The sequence below is a fragment of the Centruroides vittatus genome, unplaced genomic scaffold (genome assembly GCF_030686945.1).
Source record: "Centruroides vittatus isolate TY-2023 unplaced genomic scaffold, ASM3068694v2 contig_1218, whole genome shotgun sequence".
In the NCBI taxonomy this organism is placed as follows: domain Eukaryota; kingdom Metazoa; phylum Arthropoda; class Arachnida; order Scorpiones; family Buthidae; genus Centruroides; species Centruroides vittatus.
In genome coordinates, this window is record NW_027120780.1 from 304,155 (window position 1) to 327,033 (window position 22,879).

General features: G+C 27.7%; 1 protein-coding gene across 2 annotated transcripts in view; it reads right to left on the reverse strand.

Annotated features, from left to right (window-relative positions):
* The window catches only part of LOC136987357 (eukaryotic translation initiation factor 4 gamma 3-like), a 112,120-nt gene that overhangs the window by 18,963 nt on the left and 70,278 nt on the right, over nt 1-22,879 (reverse strand). For both annotated transcript variants that reach the window (XM_067285099.1, XM_067285092.1), the window contains exons 10-20: nt 22,112-22,346; nt 20,165-20,295; nt 18,828-18,944; nt 16,933-17,106; nt 14,220-14,417; nt 13,464-13,607; nt 13,069-13,148; nt 11,019-11,193; nt 3,078-3,176; nt 2,811-2,958; nt 2,620-2,711 (exon numbers count right to left, since the gene is read on the reverse strand). In XM_067285099.1, the coding sequence (XP_067141200.1) occupies nt 2,620-2,711; nt 2,811-2,958; nt 3,078-3,176; nt 11,019-11,193; nt 13,069-13,148; nt 13,464-13,607; nt 14,220-14,417; nt 16,933-17,106; nt 18,828-18,944; nt 20,165-20,295; nt 22,112-22,346 (1,593 nt within the window). The remainder of the gene's footprint in view (nt 1-2,619; nt 2,712-2,810; nt 2,959-3,077; nt 3,177-11,018; nt 11,194-13,068; nt 13,149-13,463; nt 13,608-14,219; nt 14,418-16,932; nt 17,107-18,827; nt 18,945-20,164; nt 20,296-22,111; nt 22,347-22,879) is intronic.

A 22,879-nucleotide genomic window follows, 5' to 3' on the forward strand; every position in this document is an offset into this window, starting at 1 on the left:
CAAGTTGGTTGACCAAAATTAGCAAAGGGGGTTGTTAATTATCCTTTGCTATATCTGTATTTTTGATCTGTTCTTTACTCAGTTTCTTTATTTTTTGTAGAACAAATCCTAGGCTAATAAGCACCAGGTTGGTCAGCCAGTTTGGTAATTAAACGCAGGAGGTGTCTATTAGAAGATATACAGCACCTCTCTCTTTAAAACAAATAATTGAGAAAAATCACCTGTATATTTACCATTCTTTCTAATTTTGTAAATTAAAACTTTTAATTAGTTAAAATTACTAATTAGAAAAAAAGTTTTCGGTCACAGAATTATTAAAACTGAAAACAAGACATTTTATTAAATAAAAAATCCAGAAACAAAATGCATAATTTTCCTTTCAAAAATTATGTTGACGTTAGACTGTGTGGTTTCAAATTTATGATATTGCATAACTAACATTTTTATGACCTGAAAAGTCATGTAATAACATGAAGGTTTCCATGTACAACAAGAGAAAGACATTATGGACATTGCAATTTAAGTATTTAAACATTAATTAATAAAGTAACATATGACAGTAAAGTAATGAAAGTAACATAACAAAAATGTCATTGCCCATAACGATAGAAAAAGTGAGAAACAGTGATATATTGTTGAAATAGTTGTGAAAAATTGATTAATTTAAAAAATAGTGAAAATAGTGATCTGTTCCAAGGCCTATCTACAACATTTATTTTCATTCAAAATGCTAAATATATACAATATATATTTTTTACATTCCCCAGCACTGCTTTAATGCTTTTTTGAATATGTTAATATATTTCTGTTTCAAAGCTTAAAACAATGTAAAAGAGTACCCATTCAAAACCTCAAAGTATTTCCTATATATTTCCTGTTCATTCTGAACTCTTCACAAGACCTTTAACAATCTTATAATTTGCACTTCTATTACAAAGTGAAATAAACAATTCATTTCAGTTTTAATTTCCATAAAAATTCAATAAAAAGCAATAATTAATAATAATAACAAATATCATATTACATCCTCAATTTAATGAATCACAATTCAGCAAACTTTAAATTTTACAAGCAAAGTTTTTTAGTTCCTAAGGTATGAATGCTTCAATATTTTCTGTAATTAAACAGATTTCAAAATTATTTAATTTATTCATTCTTGTGTGCAATGTTTATAATCATATAAGATATGATGTTACAATTACTACACTTTTATAACTATTGAATCAGAAAAAATGGATGCATTCACCTTACTAAATATTTTATAAAAATAAGATACTGCAAATTTATATTGTATCATCTATTAGTCATTGTAAAAAAATAAATTTTTATGTTTACAAAAATGTATGACTTAAATATACTCAATAAAAAAACTGCACTGGAATATATTCCACAGTATTTTACTTCATTCATACAAACAAAAATTTAATGAAAAGCAAATGTGTTTTCAAATGATAAGTAGCACTAGATGGCACAGGGACAAAATTTCTAATGTCTAAACTTTCTGAACAACAACAAATAACTTTTAATGATCATTAATATTTATGAAAATTTCACCAATATTAATGATCATTAAAAGATATTTGTTGTTGTTCAGAAAGTTTAGACATTATAAATTTATATATATATGTGTGTGTGTGTGTGTGTGTTCTAGTTAAAAATAAATCTTTACATTTTGACAACTTACTTTAAGTAATCCTCACTATAAAATAAAAAAATTCATGGTTGATAACAAAATTCCAGATTATTTCCTGGCCTTTTCCTGCTAGGTAGATAATCTATGCTTGTTTTGAAGTACACTCATCCCTCGATTTACACAGTAGATACGTTCCTAGAAAAATCATGCAAACCGAAACCGTGTAAAACGAGATGTAACATTTCGTTGCTCAAAATAATTCAAACAATGTTTATTTACATTTTATTGGATGTTTTTTATGACCTCAGCAAGTTTTGTAATTTTACACCCAATAGAAGTTTATGTTTTAGATCATTTTTTTTTGGTCCCTATCTATAGAGATAGTGTACTGGTTCGAAAAAATTGTGATGTATTTGAGTATTTACGGTAACTGATACAAATTTCAGGGGAAGACAGGTTTCTACGCAGATGTGCATGAGAATAACTCGCAAACGACTACCAACAGCTGTCCCAAAAACTTTTTGTTTTCATTTAAAAACTGGAAATTGAGTACCGTGGAAATCAAGGGATAGGTGTAATTTCAATTGACAAATAAACTTCAAATGTTAGTTGAATATAACACATTTAATATTATCAATGCACATACTTAAAATAATAGCAAAAGAATCAGATACGAAAAAGTTCATTCGTGTGCAAGTAATGAAGAGGGAAAGCATTTTGACATTATATACAAAACACATTCTAGTTTCAGAGACATTAAAATATAAAAAAAAATGTAATTAAAAATGCATATTAGACTAAAAAAATAAAGTATTTTCTACATTAAAAATTTCAAACTTCAAATTTTTTAAACAATCCTCGTTGAATTTAATATTATAAATTAAATGATTTTCAAATACTTTAATTAATAAACAAGCTTTTTCATTTATTAAAAAAATTCAGTTCATAACAGATGAAACAATTTATAAAATGTTGGTAAAATTTACCTTGGTTATTTTTATTTTACTAGGATCAACAAAGTTCCGACTTTGTTTGTTTACAGGAGTCCATTCTTCTGAATAAGGATTACCAGTTCTACCTAATATATGCAAATAAGATTAGTATAGAAAATAAATTTATAGAAAGTTAATAATTTAATCTATTATTAAGTAATTTAAAATTTTTTATGTAAATTTACTTTTCCTTCTTTCCCTATCATCAGATCTTTTTGGTGGTGCAGCATGCTGCAGTAATAACTGTTGCTCTTGCGCTTCTTTTTCTGCTTCACGATGAATCTGATCTATAGTTTTTGGATTATTTTCATCACGTCTTGGAACCCAATTTCTCTGAAATAAGAAATTAGCAAATGAGCACAATAATTAATATTTATTAATATTTTTAAAAAAGGAAAAATATTTTAGGAATATAAAATTATTAAATGGAAAAATTATACATTAGAAATTACCTTCCTTAGTTCAATAACATCTTGTAACATAAATCTCACTCTAGAATTTGTTCTTCTTTCATTAACAATTTTTTGCATGGATTCAAAATAGGAATCCATCTAAAATTGAAAAAATAAAATTATTATTCTAATTATTTAATGGTCATATAACTTTTTATTTAAAATTATTGAGCAAATATATAATATTAAGCTTTTATTAACAACATATCTTTCACAATAATATCTTTAATAAAATCAATAAAAAATGTTGAGGACATTAACAAATTAAAATCAAGCTGAGCTCTACACTCAACATTACACATATTTTTTATCAGTTGGTTTATTAAACATTCAGATAAATATATTCTTTTATTTTTCAAATAGAAAAACTTAATTTCAAATAAAATTAAATTATCTTTATTATAATTAATAGTAATAATAAAATTATATTTTACAACATTAACATCAGTTTATTATTTATTTAAAACAAAATTCTCCTTTTTTCACAGTACAGCAAAAATTAATGTGACAAAGTTTACAGAAATTGAAACTATATATTATTGCCATGTTAATAAATTAAATTTTAACAAGAATAAATTCGAATAAAGTTACAAACATCTTAGATGTGCACTAATATCTGTATTTTTTAATAGCATTATGATAAATACAAGAAAAGATATATTGACTGATATTGCTTCTAATAGAATTCAACTTGAGAAAACATGGTATTTTGGTATTATGCTTTTCATGCATAAGCTTTATGTCACATTTCAACCACATTTGTTTGATTTTGTACCTTTAATACAATACTTTTTTTTAGCTCCAAACATCAATGGTTTTCAATGTGTATCAAATAATAATAATAACCCTTTCTATGATGTAATTCCAGAACTTGTGTACATCAGGTCGCACTTGTGTATGTCAGACGCAGTCAGAACTTGTGTACATCAGGTCACACTTGTGTACGTCAGACGCAGTAAGAAGTGGCTCCAATCTAACAACATCACAATGGTCAAAACGGATAAAAGCAAGGCAATCATCATCATGCTAAGGGCAACCTATGTCAGTATATTACACCAATATATAGTTGATACTCAATGTCAACTATATATTAGTCACAGATCTCGTACACAACGAAGCTACAAAGTCGTGTCGGTAGATTCACCAGCACTGGCCTTGCCGCAATCTTAGGCCTTCAACATTCAATAGTTAGCTCCCCTGACACCCCCACCTTTTTGCTTTTGCCAAAACACACAAACCTGGGCAAAAATTAAGACCTGTAATCAATAAAGCCAGATCTCCCATGTTCTTGTTAGAGAAATGTATCCATTGCCTGTTAAAATGCCATCTTGATGCTTACAGCTTTACTGTCTCTAATTCCAAAGCACTAATTGCCGAACTCAATAATATAAAGTTAAATGGAAATGAATATCTTACTGTATTTGATTTTGTATCAATGTTCCCTTCCATTTGTTTGGAACCATGTTTCTGTACGCTAAGAGATTTTTTTCTCATTACTACACCTGACGCTCAGAGATTCCATTCCCAAATATTAGAACTTATGCATCTAATATGCTATTCTTCCTTTTTCTACTTTGATGGTCAAACTTACATCCAAAAAGAGGGGGTACCAACGGGTAGCCCCATCTCGGGGATCTGTGCAAACTCGGCTTACAAAAATTAGAAGAAAGAGTCATAACAAACTTACAAAACAATATCCTTAGCTATACACAGTTTGTAGATGATATTTTGATTATATGGAGAACCAAACCTGATATAGGGAGTGTTAAAAATTTTTTAACAACAACGCATACGGGCTAACACTAGAATTAGATCAGCAGAGTAGCACTGAAGTTTCTGAGACTCATCATGTAAAAATTATAGAGGAATAAAGTTGATGTCTCACACGATGAAGGTTTTGGAAAGGGTTTTGGAAGGAAGGTTGAGAGCAGAGGTGACCATCTCGGGAGAGCAGTTTGGATTCATGCCAGGACGATCAACAGTCGATGCCATTTTTGCCCTTCGGCAAATGATGGAAAAATATTGGGAGAAGCAAAGACAGCTGCATATGGCATTCATTGACCTGGAGAAAGCTTATGACACGGTGCCTAGACAAGAGCTCTGGAGGTGTCTAAGGGAAAAGCTGGTTCCTGAAAAGTATGTTAGATTGATCCAGGAACTATATAGGGATGTGGCCACAAAGGTTAGGAGCTGTGTTGGAGTGTCCCGGTGCTTCAAGGTGGGAGTTGGTTTACATCAAGGGTCAGCACTGAGCCCCTTTTTGTTTAACATGCTGATGGAGGTGATCACGGACAAGGCCAGAGAAGAGGCGCCTTGGACCATGTTGTATGCAGATGATATCGTTCTGTGCGCCGAGACAAAAGAGGAGCTGAGGGTTAAATTGGAAAGGTGGTTGGGAGTGTTGGAAGGGGGGCATGAGGGTGAGCAGGAGTAAAACAGAGTATATGTGTGGTGGAGAGGTGGATGGTGCCCGGGAGAGTGATCTGGAGTTGAGGGGAGACGTATTCCGCAGAGTCACGACCTTTAAGTACCTGGGGTCAACTATGGCTGAGGATGGAGGTGTGGATAAGGAGATGACAGGCAGGATTCTGGCTGGTTGGAGGAATTGGAGGGATATGTCAGGTGTGTTGTGTGATAAAAAGGTGCCACTTAGGTTGAAAGGGAAAGTTTATCGGATGGTGGTGAGACCAGCTATGCTGTATGCTATTGAGACTGTGAGCTTAAGGAAAACCCATGTCAAAAGGATGGAGGTGGCGGAGATGAGGATGCTCCGTTGGATGTGTGGGGTTACGAGATGGGATCACATCCGAAATGAATGTGTGAGGGGGACTGTGAAAGTTGCGAACATAGAAGCAAAGATACAGGAAGCAAGGTTGAAGTGGTTTGGTCATGTGGTACGAAGGGAAGAAGAGTATGTGGGAAGAAGGGTTATGCAGATGACAGTGGGGGGGAAGAGGAGGCGGGGACGGCCGCGGAAAAGGTGGATGGATCTTGTGGCGGAGGACTTGAGAGAAAGGCATCTGAATGTGGAGGCAGCCCAAGACAGGGAGCAGTGGAGACGACTCATCAGAAACAGCGACCATACATAGAGTGGGAAAAGCTGAGGAAGAAGAAGAAGAAGTAGCACTGAAGTTAATTACTTGGATGTCAAAATTAGTGTGATGAATAAAAATATAACCACAAATATTTACCGCAAACCAACATACTGTCCACACTTCATACCTGTTAACTCAGCAGGTATGAAGTGGTCCCTTGGCCCTTTAAAATAGCTGCATTCCGGGTCCTAGTCTCAAGGGCTTACTCCCATTGCTCGATACCTACAGTGAACTGAAACGAGCCAAGTGTATAGCATCTGCACACGGGTACCACCAGTCCTTAATAGACAGACTCGCTGACAACCAGCAATCGAAGATAACTAACTCCAACACAAGGGTTAAGGATACACAGCACAATCGGATGGTTATATCTTACAAACCATCCCTTTAACAAATTTATAATAGAATTGCTATGGATTTGAACTTGCATTTAACATATAAGAGAAAATGGAATATTTTCTGACTATTAACTAATGCTAAAGACAAGTCTGATAACAAGAAAGCACCAGAAGTGTACCGCATCCCATTGCATGACGAACGTTTCAATTGTCTGGTAACATACATCGGATCCACATATAGATCCCTTGAGGCTAGAATATGGGCCACAAATATGATGTGTCCAAGTGAAAGTATAATACTGCACTAGCCCAGTATGCTACCAAACGTGGGATTTCTCCAAGTTGGGATGAAGCTACTCTTTTACACAGGACCTTTGACTGACACGACTTATGCTTGTTGGAGGCTCTTGAGATCTATATAGAAATCATAAAGGGAGGTTGCATTAACTCCGATTATATTCCGGTTCCACAATCATGGAATTATTATTTACAATGCCATAACAATAATTTTATGTGTAATTAAATATTTGTCTTTCTGCTATGTAAAAGAAAACAATTTCCACATTGTTTACATTGCACTAATTTTTTTACAATACTATAATAATAATAATAATAACAATGAGTTTATTTATAGCTTTATTTAAAATATAATTTTATGTTTAAATGTAACGATTTTTGTATTGTACAGTACATCGTTAAATATTTTAAAAAATTGGAACATGACTGTATTCGACGATTAAAGAATTTTCAAATGATAGAACTGCTTTTTGAACATTCCTGAGGAGGGCCTCTAAAAGAAGCTGAAAACGTTCAAACATTAAAGTTTCTTGTTCATTTACTGCTGGAATTAGCATTTAGGTGTGAATTTTGTTAGTATAGTTCCAGTGTATGTGTGCTAGTTTTTTTTGTCTGGTTCCAAGTTTAATTATACATTATTCTGAGGACAAGTCTTTGAAAGAAATTTAAAAACTAGTTATGAAAACTCATTCAATTGGCCAAACAATCTAAAAAAATTATAAAAATACTGGTTTGAGATCTTCAGAACATCCAAAAATCTTTTCTGCCTATGAAAAAATATGATTGTTGATAAGAAAAGAAGTAAATCTGAATTTGAGTGCATCCTAAATACTGCTGAAATATTAGAGGAAATTAGAAAATAATGTGTTCCATTTTTTTAATTTTGAAACAAGCCATATCAATGCAAAAAATAAAATTAATCAGAATTTGCAAAAATCACACTTAAATACAACACAAAAATTTAGTCCAAGGTAATTTTTAACGACAAAGCACGTTTAAAGTATTAATATTTACTAATAATGGATATATAAAAGTATGGAGGAAGCCTAACACAACATTAGAAAAATGTACCATTAAATGTGGAAGAGAAAATGCTTCAATATAGGAGTGTATGTTTGTAGCTAGAGTAAGGAATCTAGTTTTTATTGAATCTACAACAAACAGATTTGATTTAAATAAATTAAAGTACAATTTTCAAAATAATGCTCAAAACTTGAAAGGCTTATGAATAAAAATTGTGAGACCGCGAATTTTAGCGGGAAAATCTGTGTAAATGAAAGAAAACTTTCATTTTTTTTCTCACAAATTAGTGTAAACAATCACCCTAGAAAAAAACTCCTCACAGAGAAACAGAGCAGAGGTCTCCAGTAACTATCAACAGTTAGGTGGGAAAGTTGACACTTAGCTGACAAGAATTTGCAAGTCATCGTCAACAACCGACAGCTTCCCACACTAACTCTATAAAAGCTCGCGCAACCGGAACTTGGCGTGCTCGCATAGGAAGTTATTATTGTACTTGTGTCTGTCTCCATGCCCAGGAACGAAGTCCCGTCGGAGAGGACCTACGAATAACTCTTCCACATTGTCCGCGACCGTCATACATCGAGTTATATCGTCCAATCTCACCCCAAGAGGTATTTTGTTAGGACCTTTGTAAACTTTCTCTCCTGCAACGACATTAGGCTTAACGCATAGCCGTCTTAGTTAGAATCTGTAACTTGCATATAGTTGCATTCAGGCGTATGTTAACCGCATTTACTCTCATAGTATATAGATAGAATAGCCTTGTAACCAATTTTGTAATAATCTAGTTAATCAATAAATGTTTTATTTGTTAACCTGTCTCCTGTCAATCAAAGACGCCTGTCGACTTAACGACGCACCTCCCCACTCACTTTTTTTTGCCCTCCTAGCCATCCAAAACGACAACGAGATCGGGTTTTGCCAACCCGTGCAGTGTAAGTGGTCAGCGAGGATAAACCCCTGACCCTCTGCTTATCTCACAAAATGTATCATTTTCCATACATTTTCATTTGTAAGAAAATTGCAATAATTCTTATTTTTTATCTTTGTTTCTTCATTTTATTTAGTAAATCATGCATTAAACCACACATTTCTGATTATAAAAACAATTTTAGCACTATTTAATTGTCAATTATAACAGTAACATAAGTAACAGCTTTAATTATAAAGAAATATGCATTTTACAGAACTAAACAATGTATTAAGTTTTTCAAAGATTGCTGTTGTGAATTGCTAATTTCAAGGAAAAGAAAGGCTGTTATAATTATAGTTTATTTCACACATTAAGTAATTTTGGTAACTTTAATACAGTAATATAAATGTTCACTCCACCACACATTGGTACTATTTCCAAAAAAGCCAAAGTCAATTTCAATTTCTTTGAGCAAAAGAAAGATTTTATTACAATGATTAAAACAATGTGGGGTTTCTAGAAAACCATCTGTAAAAGCTTATTGTATTCACATGACTGTTGTTTACATTATTAATTTAAAGTCAGGGTATCAACACTGACTTTAAATTAGTCTGGAGTAAATAACGTGTGCAATCACAAAGGCACAAAATCAGTTATCATAAGTGATAATACATGTTTGACTGTAATAGATTTGGAAAACTTGTTTCACTGTTATGGATTTGGATATTTAAACACACATTATATAATTTTTAATTATGTATATGTTATTTATATACACTTCAGTTTATAATTAAGATGTACACATGTAGAAATGTCTCAGTTCCACATAACATTAAAAAAAAACAAAGTTTCAAAAATATTCCAATAAGGTATGAAGCCTGATCTTTGATTTTACTGAATATATGACATCTCATAATCATAAATAAGCAAAATCCACCTACCAATATTTGACAATTCAAAAGTTACAGTTCATTAACTGCTTTAGTAGCATTGTTCACATTCTTTACAATGCAATGAGATGGCATTTGAAGCTTCATTCAACTCATTAAAATAAATATCAATCTTTCTCTAATTTGACTAAATATGAATAATTTATTTTGGAAAGTCATGTTTCATTCAGTTATTTTCAATTATTTCACATTTTATGTAAAAGGATAGGCTCAGACCAATCTGATCAAAGTGTTTACAACTAAGATACCACTGAAGCACTGATCAAACACTTTGCCACAATACTAATAGCATTTTATCTGGCCTACAGACTGACATAGATCAGATGTTACAGTGTTTCATCTGATCCACTGATATCCTCCTTGAGAGTATTACCAAAACACAAAATAAAATGGTACCTGCAAAGGTATTAAATCTCTTATGTTCAAAAAAAGTTGTGAAGAGTCCAATACAGAAGGGATGAAGGTAAGTTCTGTTGAAGATTGAACTTTAAACCATATTTTTTAGAATTTTTTAGAAAAGTATTTTTAAAAATATTTCTATTGGATGGAAAAGTTTAATTTGTGAAATAAAACCATTATTTCAATGATATATTATGTCTGGCTTTTTCTGAAATGGTACCACTGTGCACTAACTGAATGGTATGGCAGTTAAGGCATCAGTCTACTGCTCTAGGGACCTGAAATCAAATCCAGGTGGTCAAAAATTCCCAGGAATTTGTTTTTTGAGTAGTGGACCATCCTTCACCACCAAGCTTCTCTACTGTGGGCCTGACTAAACCTAGAATAGGCTCAGTACCCACATGGCAAAAAGAATTAAAAAAATGTTCATTCCATAGTCTGAAAATTTCTAAAAGCAAATTTTTTCAATAGGAATAATTTTATTAAAATGTAAAATACAGTAGAAAAGCTCGAATTTAGCAAATATTTGTGAGACTGAAGACTTTCTGCTGAGGACAGATTTCTACTTAAATCAAACATCTGTTAAAAATTGCAATATATTTTACAACACTTGATACATTTTCAACAGTCAATACATTATTGACTGTTGAAAATGTATCAATTATTCTGTTTTGTAAAAAAAACTGTTTAATAAGACTATAAATCAGAAACAACTGTTAAAATTTAAAGGACTATTTTTATATGATAATTAATTTAATTTGGCATTATAAGTGTTAAATGCCACTTTGTACTAAATTTAATAATAAAAAATTAATGACTGATTGGTTACTTTAGAAAAACACTAGAACAAAAATTATTATTAACCTCTTTCATCATTTTCTTTTTTGTCCTTTTGTTTTTAATATAAGCAATTCCTAAGTACTCACCCATTCTCTGTTCATTTTATTCTTCTCTTGATCTAATTCTTTTCCTATTGTTGTTAATAATCTACATAGACACTCTAGAGAATCCTCATCTCCTTGATTATGTAACAATTTCTTAATGCAATCATGCATAATTGGTGATGTTAGCATATTTAATTTGAATAATTCACCAATAAACCTAAAAAGCAGTAAATAATTTGATTTATTCAGCTGTAGACTATATAACATACTATTCACAATAATTATCCTTCACTGTTTTTAAATTTTAAATCAACTTAATATAACAACCATTAACTATTATACAACATCAAATAACTTTATATTTTAAATTAAATTTTATTTTTCTACAAGATTATAATATGGTATCTTATAACATTAAATATTATTGCTATGTATTTTATAACACAATTTTTGTTTTTAAAATGGATTAATTTATTATTATTAATCTTTTCCATACAAAAATTAAAATACTCAATTAATTCAAACAAATAATATAAAGTATTAATAAAAATTAAATTATATCAAAATTTAAATAAATAAAGACCTTGTTAAGTAAGTTAAATACATAGAATGGATGTCACGCCAACAATTGTACTGAATTAAGAGAAACATTCACATAAAAAGGCGTTAAAGAACATGTTTTAGAAACGTTGTTTTTGTTCCAATTTTAAAAAATTTGTTTGAAAATCTATTTGATTCCGTTTCTGTCTGAAGATGACATTTATATATACGTCGAAAGCGCTCACAGAAAATAAAATGTTTCTTAAAAAATCTTCTTTAACGCCTTTTTATGTAAATGTTTCTCTTAATTCAATAAAGACCTTATTATTTTAATTAACAATTTCATTTACAACTATTAAAGGGATAATATTTTTAAAGGTAAGTATTTTTTTTTTATTAATAATTTTAAAATTTTACAATATTTTCTTGAATTTGATATTCTAGAAGAAGCGTATTTTAACATAAACAGGAATAAAAGTATTTTTACATTCATGCAATTAACATAACAATACAACTAAGCATAGCTATACAAATAGTTAATAAATGTGTTCTAAAAATAATATTACATTTATTTGTTTCATATTTCAATAAAATATTAGAAACAATTATAGAAAAATAATTTTATATAATGAAACAGACTACTGATATTTTGGACTACATATTCTATAAAAATAATAAATAATGAATTCAGTATTTACTGAATCTTAAAAGAACTTGAATTCTACATGTTGGTTGCTACAAAAATGTATACAAATAAATTTGTGTAATACTTCATTGAAACACATTCAGAAAGCTTCAAACATTTCTTGGTGTTCATCTATTTGAAGTTTTCATATTCAGATTTGAATGCTTTCAATTTTAAAATGTGCATAAGTCTATTCAGAATAACAATTCACTATTAAGCAGAATTATGATTTACATAACTTTCCTATTTTAACATTTAGTATGCTTAAATTTCACAATTTTTAAAGTATATAATATTTTTTCCAATAAAATATTAATTTTTGTTACATAACTTTTCAATTTCTCAAAACCACTGAGATAATTATAATTATTTACTATATTAAAATTTTTGTTTTAATCATATCTCATTTAAAGTTTTTATACAGTAAATCAGAGAAAAATAAAAAAACATTCAGATAAATATATTGAATAACAAAGTTCACAAAAAAATTAAATATCAAAATTAGAGAAAAATATGAAAACTGATTTATTGAAAAAACTATCAAGTATTAAACATATTGGAACAGTTATTAGTATGGCTGGGACATCTAGGCACTAAAAAATAACAGGAACAACTATAAACATTTAAGTTATTCCTTTCATAAGTTATATAAGTGATAGAAATTATTACTCAACTCAGGTAAGGTATAATTTATAACTTATGAGATTTTTATAACTATTTATATGATTTTCAGTGCCTATATGTTCTAACCTTAATTATCACTAATCACATTTTCAATTTAGTGTGATTGTGATCTGAATTTATTCATATGGTTTTTTCTGTCAACTTTTTTCATTGACATTTCATCCATAATGCACTATTAGTTACCTGATATTGCCTAGTGATCTTCTCCTTGCTGTTCTTTCTTCTTCTTCTAATTCTTCTTGTAACTGTCTTTTTTTCTCATCCTATAAAATTAAAAAATTATCTGTTAACAAATTATTTCACATATATCTTGATGGTGATAAAGCAAATTCATTCAAAAATTGAATAAAGAAATAAAAAATACTCATATCAGTTTACAAATTGTTATAGATAAAATAAAACAATTAGCAATATTTAAAATTGGAAAAATTTACAAAACAACTAAAATTAGAAATCATTTTATTAAACAAAATAGAAATTAAATGGCCAAACAATAAATTTAATAGAATAAAAAATGACAAATTAGACAAAATAATAATCAGTTTATAAAATTATTTGATAAGCAAATTAAAACTTACCGTTTCAGCATTATCAATTTCTTTTAATCTTTCTTCTCTTTTCACTTCATCATTTACATCTTTCTCAAACTCCCTCTGGCATTTTGTTAACAATAATTTTCGAAAATTAACTTGCCCCTCTTGTCCTGCTAAAGGTACTTTCACCTAAAATAAAATAAAAACAGAATTTACATATAAATTTGAATAAAGTAATAAAATATTATCTCAAATAAGTTAGTACAAAACTATTCACTTAATAAAATTTCATATTTATTTCATTTATTAAAAGGCAAGAATAATTTGCATTCTTTATCAAAAATCATTAATACAATTTTTTTTTAATCTAGAAAAATAATTGCACTACACACCTACTAGTATATATATTACATATACTTACATTTTATATATACATATATAAAAATTATTGAAACATAAGGAAAGTGAAAAAGCTATTCCTATTGGATAAGTGGTCATTTATAATTTTTTTCATAATGTTGATTAATAATGTATAATTTTTTTAATCAGTAAAATAAATAATGCACATATCACGTAAATGTAATCAAACATAATTAAAACTGTTAAAACAAGATATAATGAACAATAAATTGTTTACTAAATTTAAATTTATATAAAAATTATCAAGTTATTAATAAATTAAAGTGAAAACATAGATAATGTTTCAATTTTTAAAATGAATTAGATTTACAGACAACTAAAAACTAACTTTATATAAAATCTTACTTTAATTAAGTATTATAACATAAAAAAATTACTTACCAAAGCAAGATGTTTGCACATGTTTGCATATGAAACACTAAAATTAGGTTCATCTATTGCTTTTTCAAATATCAAATCAATGACTCCTTTCAATTTTTCTTCAGTATTGATTGATAAAGATTTCACCTGCTCAATTAATGAATGAAACTTCTGAGGTGTTAACTTGTTTAATATTCCTCTAATTTTCTTCAATAATTCCTAAAAAAATTAAAAAATGTTGAGTTAAGTATCAAAATAAAACTATAGTACCTATAAGTAAGTATAATGATACTAAAATTCATTGAGGCTAGATAATTTTTGAGAAATTTCACATAACTTAAAATTACATAAAATTAAAATATTTAATGGGTATTCCCACTTGTTTCCAACTCAAACTTTGCCAGAACATTTAATACCTATAAAAATTCTTATAATAATAAAAAACTATATACAGTGGACTCTCAGTTAAATTAATTATTGGTAAGTATCATCAGTTTTTGGCATCATGGCAGAAACCTTATACTTTAGTGTACACTTAATTCTGTTTAAGGGAAACCTGGTTAATAATTATTATCCTTATTTCTAGTCTGCAGTTTATACAGTGTACTAAACAATATCGGTTAATATCTCTTCTGCTTATATGACAGAATTTACATCATTGCTTTCATAAAGTTTCAACAAAATATAAGTACATTTAGTATTCATTTTGTATTCAAAATTTGACAATTTTTTTTGCAGTTTTCACTATCTTTTCAAAAAATTTAAAGTTTTATCTGACAATACACACATCAAATGGAAGTAGTGTTCTTTTATTGTTCATTTATATTAAAAATTTTTGGTTTTAAAATATCAAAATCTAATTTAACAAGTATTAAAAGTAATGAGAATCAAGGGAGTAATAGTGAAGTTAAAAATTAACAATGTTATAATACAATAGTTCCTACTTCAAAAAAATACTACTTATTGTTGACTATCTTTATTGATTTATTTAAACCTAAAAAAATTCTGAACAGACATTTACTTATATCGATAAATTAGTGAAATATATTGACAAAACTATATTTAAGAAGAGTTTCTTCATAATAATTTTTAAATGACTCTTTTATATATACTCTTATAATTACTTTAACATTTTTTCATGGTCATTGGAATTTTATCAAAATAGATAAAATAATAGTGTATTTATTTTGTCAAACTATGAAATCAACTCCACTTATTCTTCAAGATAGAGACATTATCAAACACATCATTGGGTTGTGTACAAAATGTTATTATTTAAAAAATCTATACTGGAAGATAAATTAATAACATGAATATCTAAGAATATTTAAGTCTAAAAAATAATGTTTCTAAAAACAAATGCTTTCCCAATTATTTTTTAAGATCAAAATCATCAATATAAAAATTACAGAATGTATATCTTACTAGATATAAGAATAATATTTTCAAGCAATGTTACCTAACTAAAGCAACAATACAGTTTATCTCATTGAACAGCAGACTCTGCTCAAACAGACAACAAAGACATAAATAAAAGCAATCAGTGAAATTTATGCATTAAGTATAGATTTCCATCTCACATAAAACTATGTTCAGAGTTCCTACTCAAATTTTTGTTTTCATTTCCCTGACTTACTCTGACCAACTTTGTACAAATTCCCTGATCCTCACATCCCTTAAAGTATGGCACATTGGCAAAATAAAACAGCATTTGACTTCCTATGCACATGTTTTGCTTCTCCAATATTTTAGTTAGTTATTTTTTCTAATTAACAGTTATATATTTTTTATAATTGCTGAGTTATTAAAATTCTATTATTTATCTTATTATTAAAATTCTGTTATTAATCCACAACCATAAATTTACAAGGCTTTAAAAAGAAAAAAAAATTATTTTTTATTATTCATTAACAAATTCTATATAATCCATATACAGAAAGTATATATTTATTAAATTTATCTCTTAATAAATTTCCTGAACTTTATAAAAAATATTAATGAACTGAAAAAAAAATCAGAAATTGTTTTGTTATGCAATCAAAATTATTAAAATAAAAAATGATAAATAATACCATTTAAATTATTTATCATTTTGTGTACTTTGTAAATTTTTGGGACAATTTTGTGTAAGCTTGGGAAGAGAAATTTTGAGTCCTGAAAATATTCTGCACCCTTTTTCATAAGTTGTATTGCACCACATTACTTCTTGCTACCTGAAGATGGTTACACTTAGTCAAGCATATTGTCAGAAAAAATCAACAAAGCAGCCAAGGAAGCAAATTTCCTGACTTTTTGACAATTTTTAACAAATTCCCTGACATTCCATGACTTTTTCTGAACACTAATGAAAATCCCTGACTTTTCCTGATTTTCCACATGCATAGGAACCCTGTATATTATTAATACATCTCAAAATGTAGTCCATAAAACAAACCAAACAATACACACAATATATTGTAATAAAATAGATACAATACTGATTTATGAAAAACAAAAAACATCATTTACAAAATTCTTAACATTGACAATTTTTGAACCATGTGCCAAATATACAGATTTATATGCTAAAACCTAAAATCAAGAGAAAATAAGCAAGTTGATTTACAACTCATACACTATCATTAGCATTATTCCCAGAAGTGGTAAATATTGCATCAAATACAGATAGTAAATTTTAAAAAAACTTAATCAGTCAGATCAAATAGCAGATTAAAATTTAAAAAATATTTAATACCTGGGTTTTATAATCCTCTCCTTCAGAAAGTACTTTTTTGTGTGATGGCTTCCAAGCTTTTTCACATTCATGAAGCTTAACATCTTGTGACAAAGAGTTAGATATATTAATTATTTTTTTAGGTCTATTATCTCTACAAGGTTGACTTTGTCGTCGATTGAGAGCACCAGATGGCTATAACATTAACAAATTGCAAATGTAAAATAATCATAATATATAATAAATATTATTGTCCATATAAATCTGATTCATTGTTAAATATTTAATTAATAAAATCAAATTGTTAAATACTTACTATTCATACTCTTACTACATAATATCATTTGAAATCATATATTTGTAAAATTGTTCAAAAAAAAAAAAAAAAAAAAAAAAAAAAAAAAAAAAAAACACACACACTACACATACACACAGTCTTTTTCATTATTTAGTTTTCTTTTTTGGCTTAACTTTTGTTTACAATATTAATTATTTTAGTATTGTTTTATTTTTGTATCATCACTACATATTTATTTCAATACTAATTAAAATTAATATTTATTCTATGTTATTTATTATCTTAACCCTTTCCCTGCCGTTTGCCACGCCCCCTTATTTTGTAAAACGGCCAAGGTCAAAATAGGTAAATCAGGCAATATTATTTTAAAAATTCACCAAAAATTAAATTATTATTTGATTCATATGAAAAAAATCACATATATTTATCAATATAGTTAGTTTTAAATACGACATTTTTCAATAAAGTTTGTTTGAAAAATTTATGAGAAAAAAAAAATAATATATGATAATTGACAATCAAACTTGAAAATTTGTTACTTTTTGTCAAAATTAACATTGTCTGGTTACTTTATTCTTATTGTCACTGAGCCAGAATGACGTAGAATATTGTTCTGTACAATTTGATATTACATTTATGCACGTACGTTTATTCGTTGTGAAATTATCGCACATTATATCAAACATTTGTTTGAAATCTGAACTTCATTCTGCTTTCATCTAATATAATTAACTAATATACTTTATTCATTTCATATCAAACAAGACTATATATTTTTGTAATAAACATATGATTACCAATAGCAATAGATGTAACATTTGCTAATATTTTAGATTTAAAAAAAAATTAAAAATTAAAAAAAATTTATAAAATATCAGAACTGAAGGTCATAACTTAAATATTTACGATATATTAACATATTATAGCTGAATAAACTTATTATAGCATAAATCAACTTATTATAGTAATATTATTGCATGAATATGCTAAAAATAAAATAAAAAATTATCAGAAAATGAAAAATTAAGAAAAAATAACCGATAATTAAAATTTTTTAAGTCGACAAAACACCACCTGGACAAAAATATGTAGAATGAACGATAAACAAGACGATGCCGTCAAGTGCTGACATCTGTTGTCGATAAATTTTATACAAATCGATTGTTAACAGGGTAACGATCAATCGGTACCCTGGCCGTTTTGCTAAACGAATAGGGTAACGATAGATCGGTACCCTGGCTGGGAAAGGGTTAAGCTATTTCTATAAAACATGGTTTTGAAAATCTGACTTTTTTAAGGAAAACATTACAAAGTTGATACAAGTATCTTAAAAAGAAAGATTAGCAAACAATTAAGAAGTCTTTAAGTTTGCTAGACTATTAAATTTAGTTTGTTTTTTCCGCTTTAACAACATTCAAAAATTGAACAACTATTTATAAAATAATTAATAGATATAAAGCTATCTCAACTCATTTATGATTTAATGTGAATAGTTAAATCAATCAATCTTATAGATAAAACATGAGATTACTATTTTAAAAATCTGTTATTACTATTCACTATAAAGTCTTAAAAAGATTAAACTCTTATAATATAGTTATAAGTAAAATAAACTCACCAATCTAGAAATTCCAGTTCTAGTTGCATAATTTGGAATAAAAGGATCTGGATGATTTCTTGCATGAAGAGGCATTAAAGGTGATCGATTTATGTCAGGTAATTTATGTTGAATTGCCTAAAATATAAAAAAAATTTTATATATATTGTCACACAACATATTAAAAATATGTTAATCTTCATTTTATGTTAAAAATATTTTTAAATTCAATTTTCAAACATATTATTATTTAATTATTAATATTTTTGCAAAAGTATTTAATTTCTTAAGTTCATTAATATATAATAATTCTTAAGATTTAAGAAATTTATTACATGTACTGTACATATAATTAATTTCTTAAATCTTAATATATATATACACACACACACACACGATGGAACCTGATCCCGATTAACTTGAAACAGGATAACTGAAGTCATTTTCTTTCCCCAATTGTCTGGCATAAGATTTACATGTTAAATCGAACTGGTTAACTTGAATTAGGTTTTGACACAGTATTTTCATAAGCTGTCCAAAATTTTAATTTAAATAAAATTATTATTATTCATCTATTGAATAAACTAATCAAACACTTTCTATAAAGTGCAAGAACATGTACAGTACAACTAAAAAATAAACATCATGTCATGTGACTGGGCGGGGGTGGTGGCTTCCAGATAGAATGTATGACTTGGATACTGGAACTACCATTTGAACCTATTTGTCTTCAAACTTTTTTTTTTGTTTCATTTGATTGCTAATGGATTTCTTCAACTAGCTTATGTAATAAATAAATGAATTTTTGATAAATAAATTTTAAAAAATGATTATAGTCCAATTCCATGTATAAATATAAAATTTAACCATTGTAGCAAAATTTTAAAAATATAATAATTGTTTGTGATAAAAAAAAATAAAAAACAGATGGACCCTATGTTAAATTATTACAATTTAAAAAAATCTTTATTAAATGCTTGAGAGTGAATGGATCAACCATTTGGGAAAGCATTTCTCAGTAGCTTATTTAACCATTCAGTTAAACATTTTTGACTTTCTGGACAAGAAGTTTACATTTACATAACAATTCCACGTAATAAAACCTAAAAAAATATTGTATGGATAGTTTATTATGAATCACCAATAAACCAATGCCCAAAATCTTAAATTTTAGCTGAACCTGTATAACTTGAAACTTTTTAACTTAAAGTCTGAATTTTTTTCCCAACCAATTCAAGTTAACCAGATTCTACCTTTTATATAATATATATATATATATTTATTTATTTAACTGAAGATTTTCAAAATAATTATCAATTTCAAGTAGTAATAATAATTATTAAAGATGATCATCTTACTTTTTCTTTTACTACCTCCAATTCTGGTAAACCTGTAGGTTTTTTTAATGACAGAGGATCGTCCTGAAGTTGTAAAAGAAAAGACCGATCATACTGTTTTTTTCCCTCTCTGTTTAATGGACTCCATTGATCTATAAAAATAATTATTTTAAATTAATAAGAAAATAGCTAATAGCATAATAGCTTCTAGTTAATTGCAAACAATATTCCAACAATAATTCAGAGAAATTTAAAAATTTTAAAATGATTAATCAATCTCAACACATTCTTTTATAACCTGCAAAAATAATCAATTTACTAAGTATTTTTTTAATATCATTTAAATTTTAATATTTACTGTATTCCAGTGAAAATATAGTGGGATCTTATTTTATGCAGAACTGGCAAGAATTCATGTTTTCATGAAAGAAGAATGGTTAGGTTAACGTATTCCTACTTCCACTGAATCTCTAAGTCAACAAAATGTGCTTCTCCATCTTCTGACATTCCTAACACAGTAAATTAATGAATGCAACTTACTGATAAATATCTTAGTTTGCTTGTATTTTTCTCAAGTAGAGTACTCAAAGAGGAATAATAAAATTTTACTCTGCATATTTAAAAACAGTGAACTAGAATGTCATTCATTACAGTAAAAACATAAGTATAATGTTTTAAATGTATTTTAACATTTTTCTGTTAATTTTAAATAATTGCGTAAGTATCTAGGCCAGGAACCCATGGCCGATTTAATGTTTTTATGCGGCTCACTGCACCCTAATTTTTTTAGGTACATTTTCATTTATTTTCATAAAGTATATCATAAAAATTATTCTTGTTTCACTGGATAACTTTAATATCGTAATGAAGTAATTGGTGCTAGAAAACTGTATTACCCCACATGCATAACATACTGTATTGTGAACAATTCTTTTTGTTCATGAAAAACAAAACTGCTGAAAGAAATAGGTCGAGTGATTCCCATTTAACTAACATTCTAAGAATTAAGACTAGTACCATAAAAGCAGATATTGATAATAATATAAAATGAAGGCAATGTCAAAAATCATATTAAATTTATTTTTATTTTGCATGAGTATAATTTCTTTTTTTACTGTCAATAATATATATAATCACAAAAAATACTGTATTTGTTATTAAAATATGATACTAAAATTTTGAACTTTTTAAGAGCATATATTAATATAAAGTACCTTTGTGGCCCACTGAATGTACCTAAATTTCTAATTTGGCCCATTAGGAAAAAAGGTTAGACAACCCTGGTCTAGGCAATCATCTGAGATTACTTGAGGTAAAGCATAAATTTACATAAAATTTTGTTTTCTGCAGTACCTGGTTGTATGCAACTCCATGTGAAACATGACCATGCTACTTATTCAAAATAATAAATTTTAACATCAGTTCCTATAAAAAATATTTGCACAATTGTCATATTTTCATATGCACAAGTGTTCACTTTTGTCATATGATCTTTTTCTGTTTTAATTTTTTCTAGAAAATAATCATGAGAGATTGATTAAATGCTATTTTAAAGCTAATAAAATATTTTTTTGAGATGAACTAATAACGTAATAATAATCTCAAAATAAACAGTATATAATTACATTTAAAAAAATATATTTTTAGTAACTAAATTTAGTGAAAATACTTCATTTCAATAAGTATATAGTTATAGAAAAAAAGATTCGTAATTAAATTTAATATCAATTTAATAAAGATTTCTTGTTAAAATAAAAATAAAAATTTTGTTAATTTTCAATATGAAAAATTTGAAAACCTAACTAAGAATTTCAGAATTAATTCTTGATGGATATTTTAAAGTAAGTAAAATTTGTGAATAATATATCTATATATCTGTTAAAAGTTGCTGTGTTCATATACATGTTTTTAAAAGTAAATATTTTTCTGAATTCATTATTAATTAAAGATAAAAACATATTCTTATACCTTCTGTATAATTATATTTAAGTGTAATTTGCAGTAATTTATTATCTGCTACTGGAATCAATTCTTCAGAAGCTTCTTCATAAGTTTCATCATTTTCTTGTGTATCTTCCCTTTCTGAAGTTTGAGACTTTACTTCTTCTATCCTAGGTTCATTAGTTCTGTTGTCTGTGGCATCAGTATTTTGTACAATGGGTGGTGATAAAATTTTGGCAGCAGTGATATTTATTTGAATGAGCTACAAAAAACAAGCTCATTTTAATTAATAACCTAAATTTAAAGTTATTTGAAAACAAGATAGAAAGTTAATTAAAATTTACTATAAGTTAATAATTATTATTATATAACATTTAAAAAATATTGGAAGTAATTATTTTGAAAATTAGCTTATATACATATAAAACAAAATATAGAATGCAAAAAATAAGTTACTACTTGAAAAATTATTAACCAGAAACAAGTACAGAATTATGAGGACAAAATTTTTGCAACTGGGCTAGTTGTGAGTATAAATGTTTTTCTTATAGCTTCTATTTGCAATTGTTTGTTTTTCACATTGGATTTATGAAATAAAACATCAAACACAGAGGCAATCTGCCAAGAGGTGACTCCTCGGAAGACTTTTACAAAAAACTGGCCCCTATTTAAGTGTTAGTCACATAAAGAAAACCTGGAAAACTTCACACAGCTAGCTAGTTGGTACAGTGTGAACTGAAGACCAACTACCAGTGTTCAGTGGTTTTATCTATTCATTTTTTTTTAATATACTAT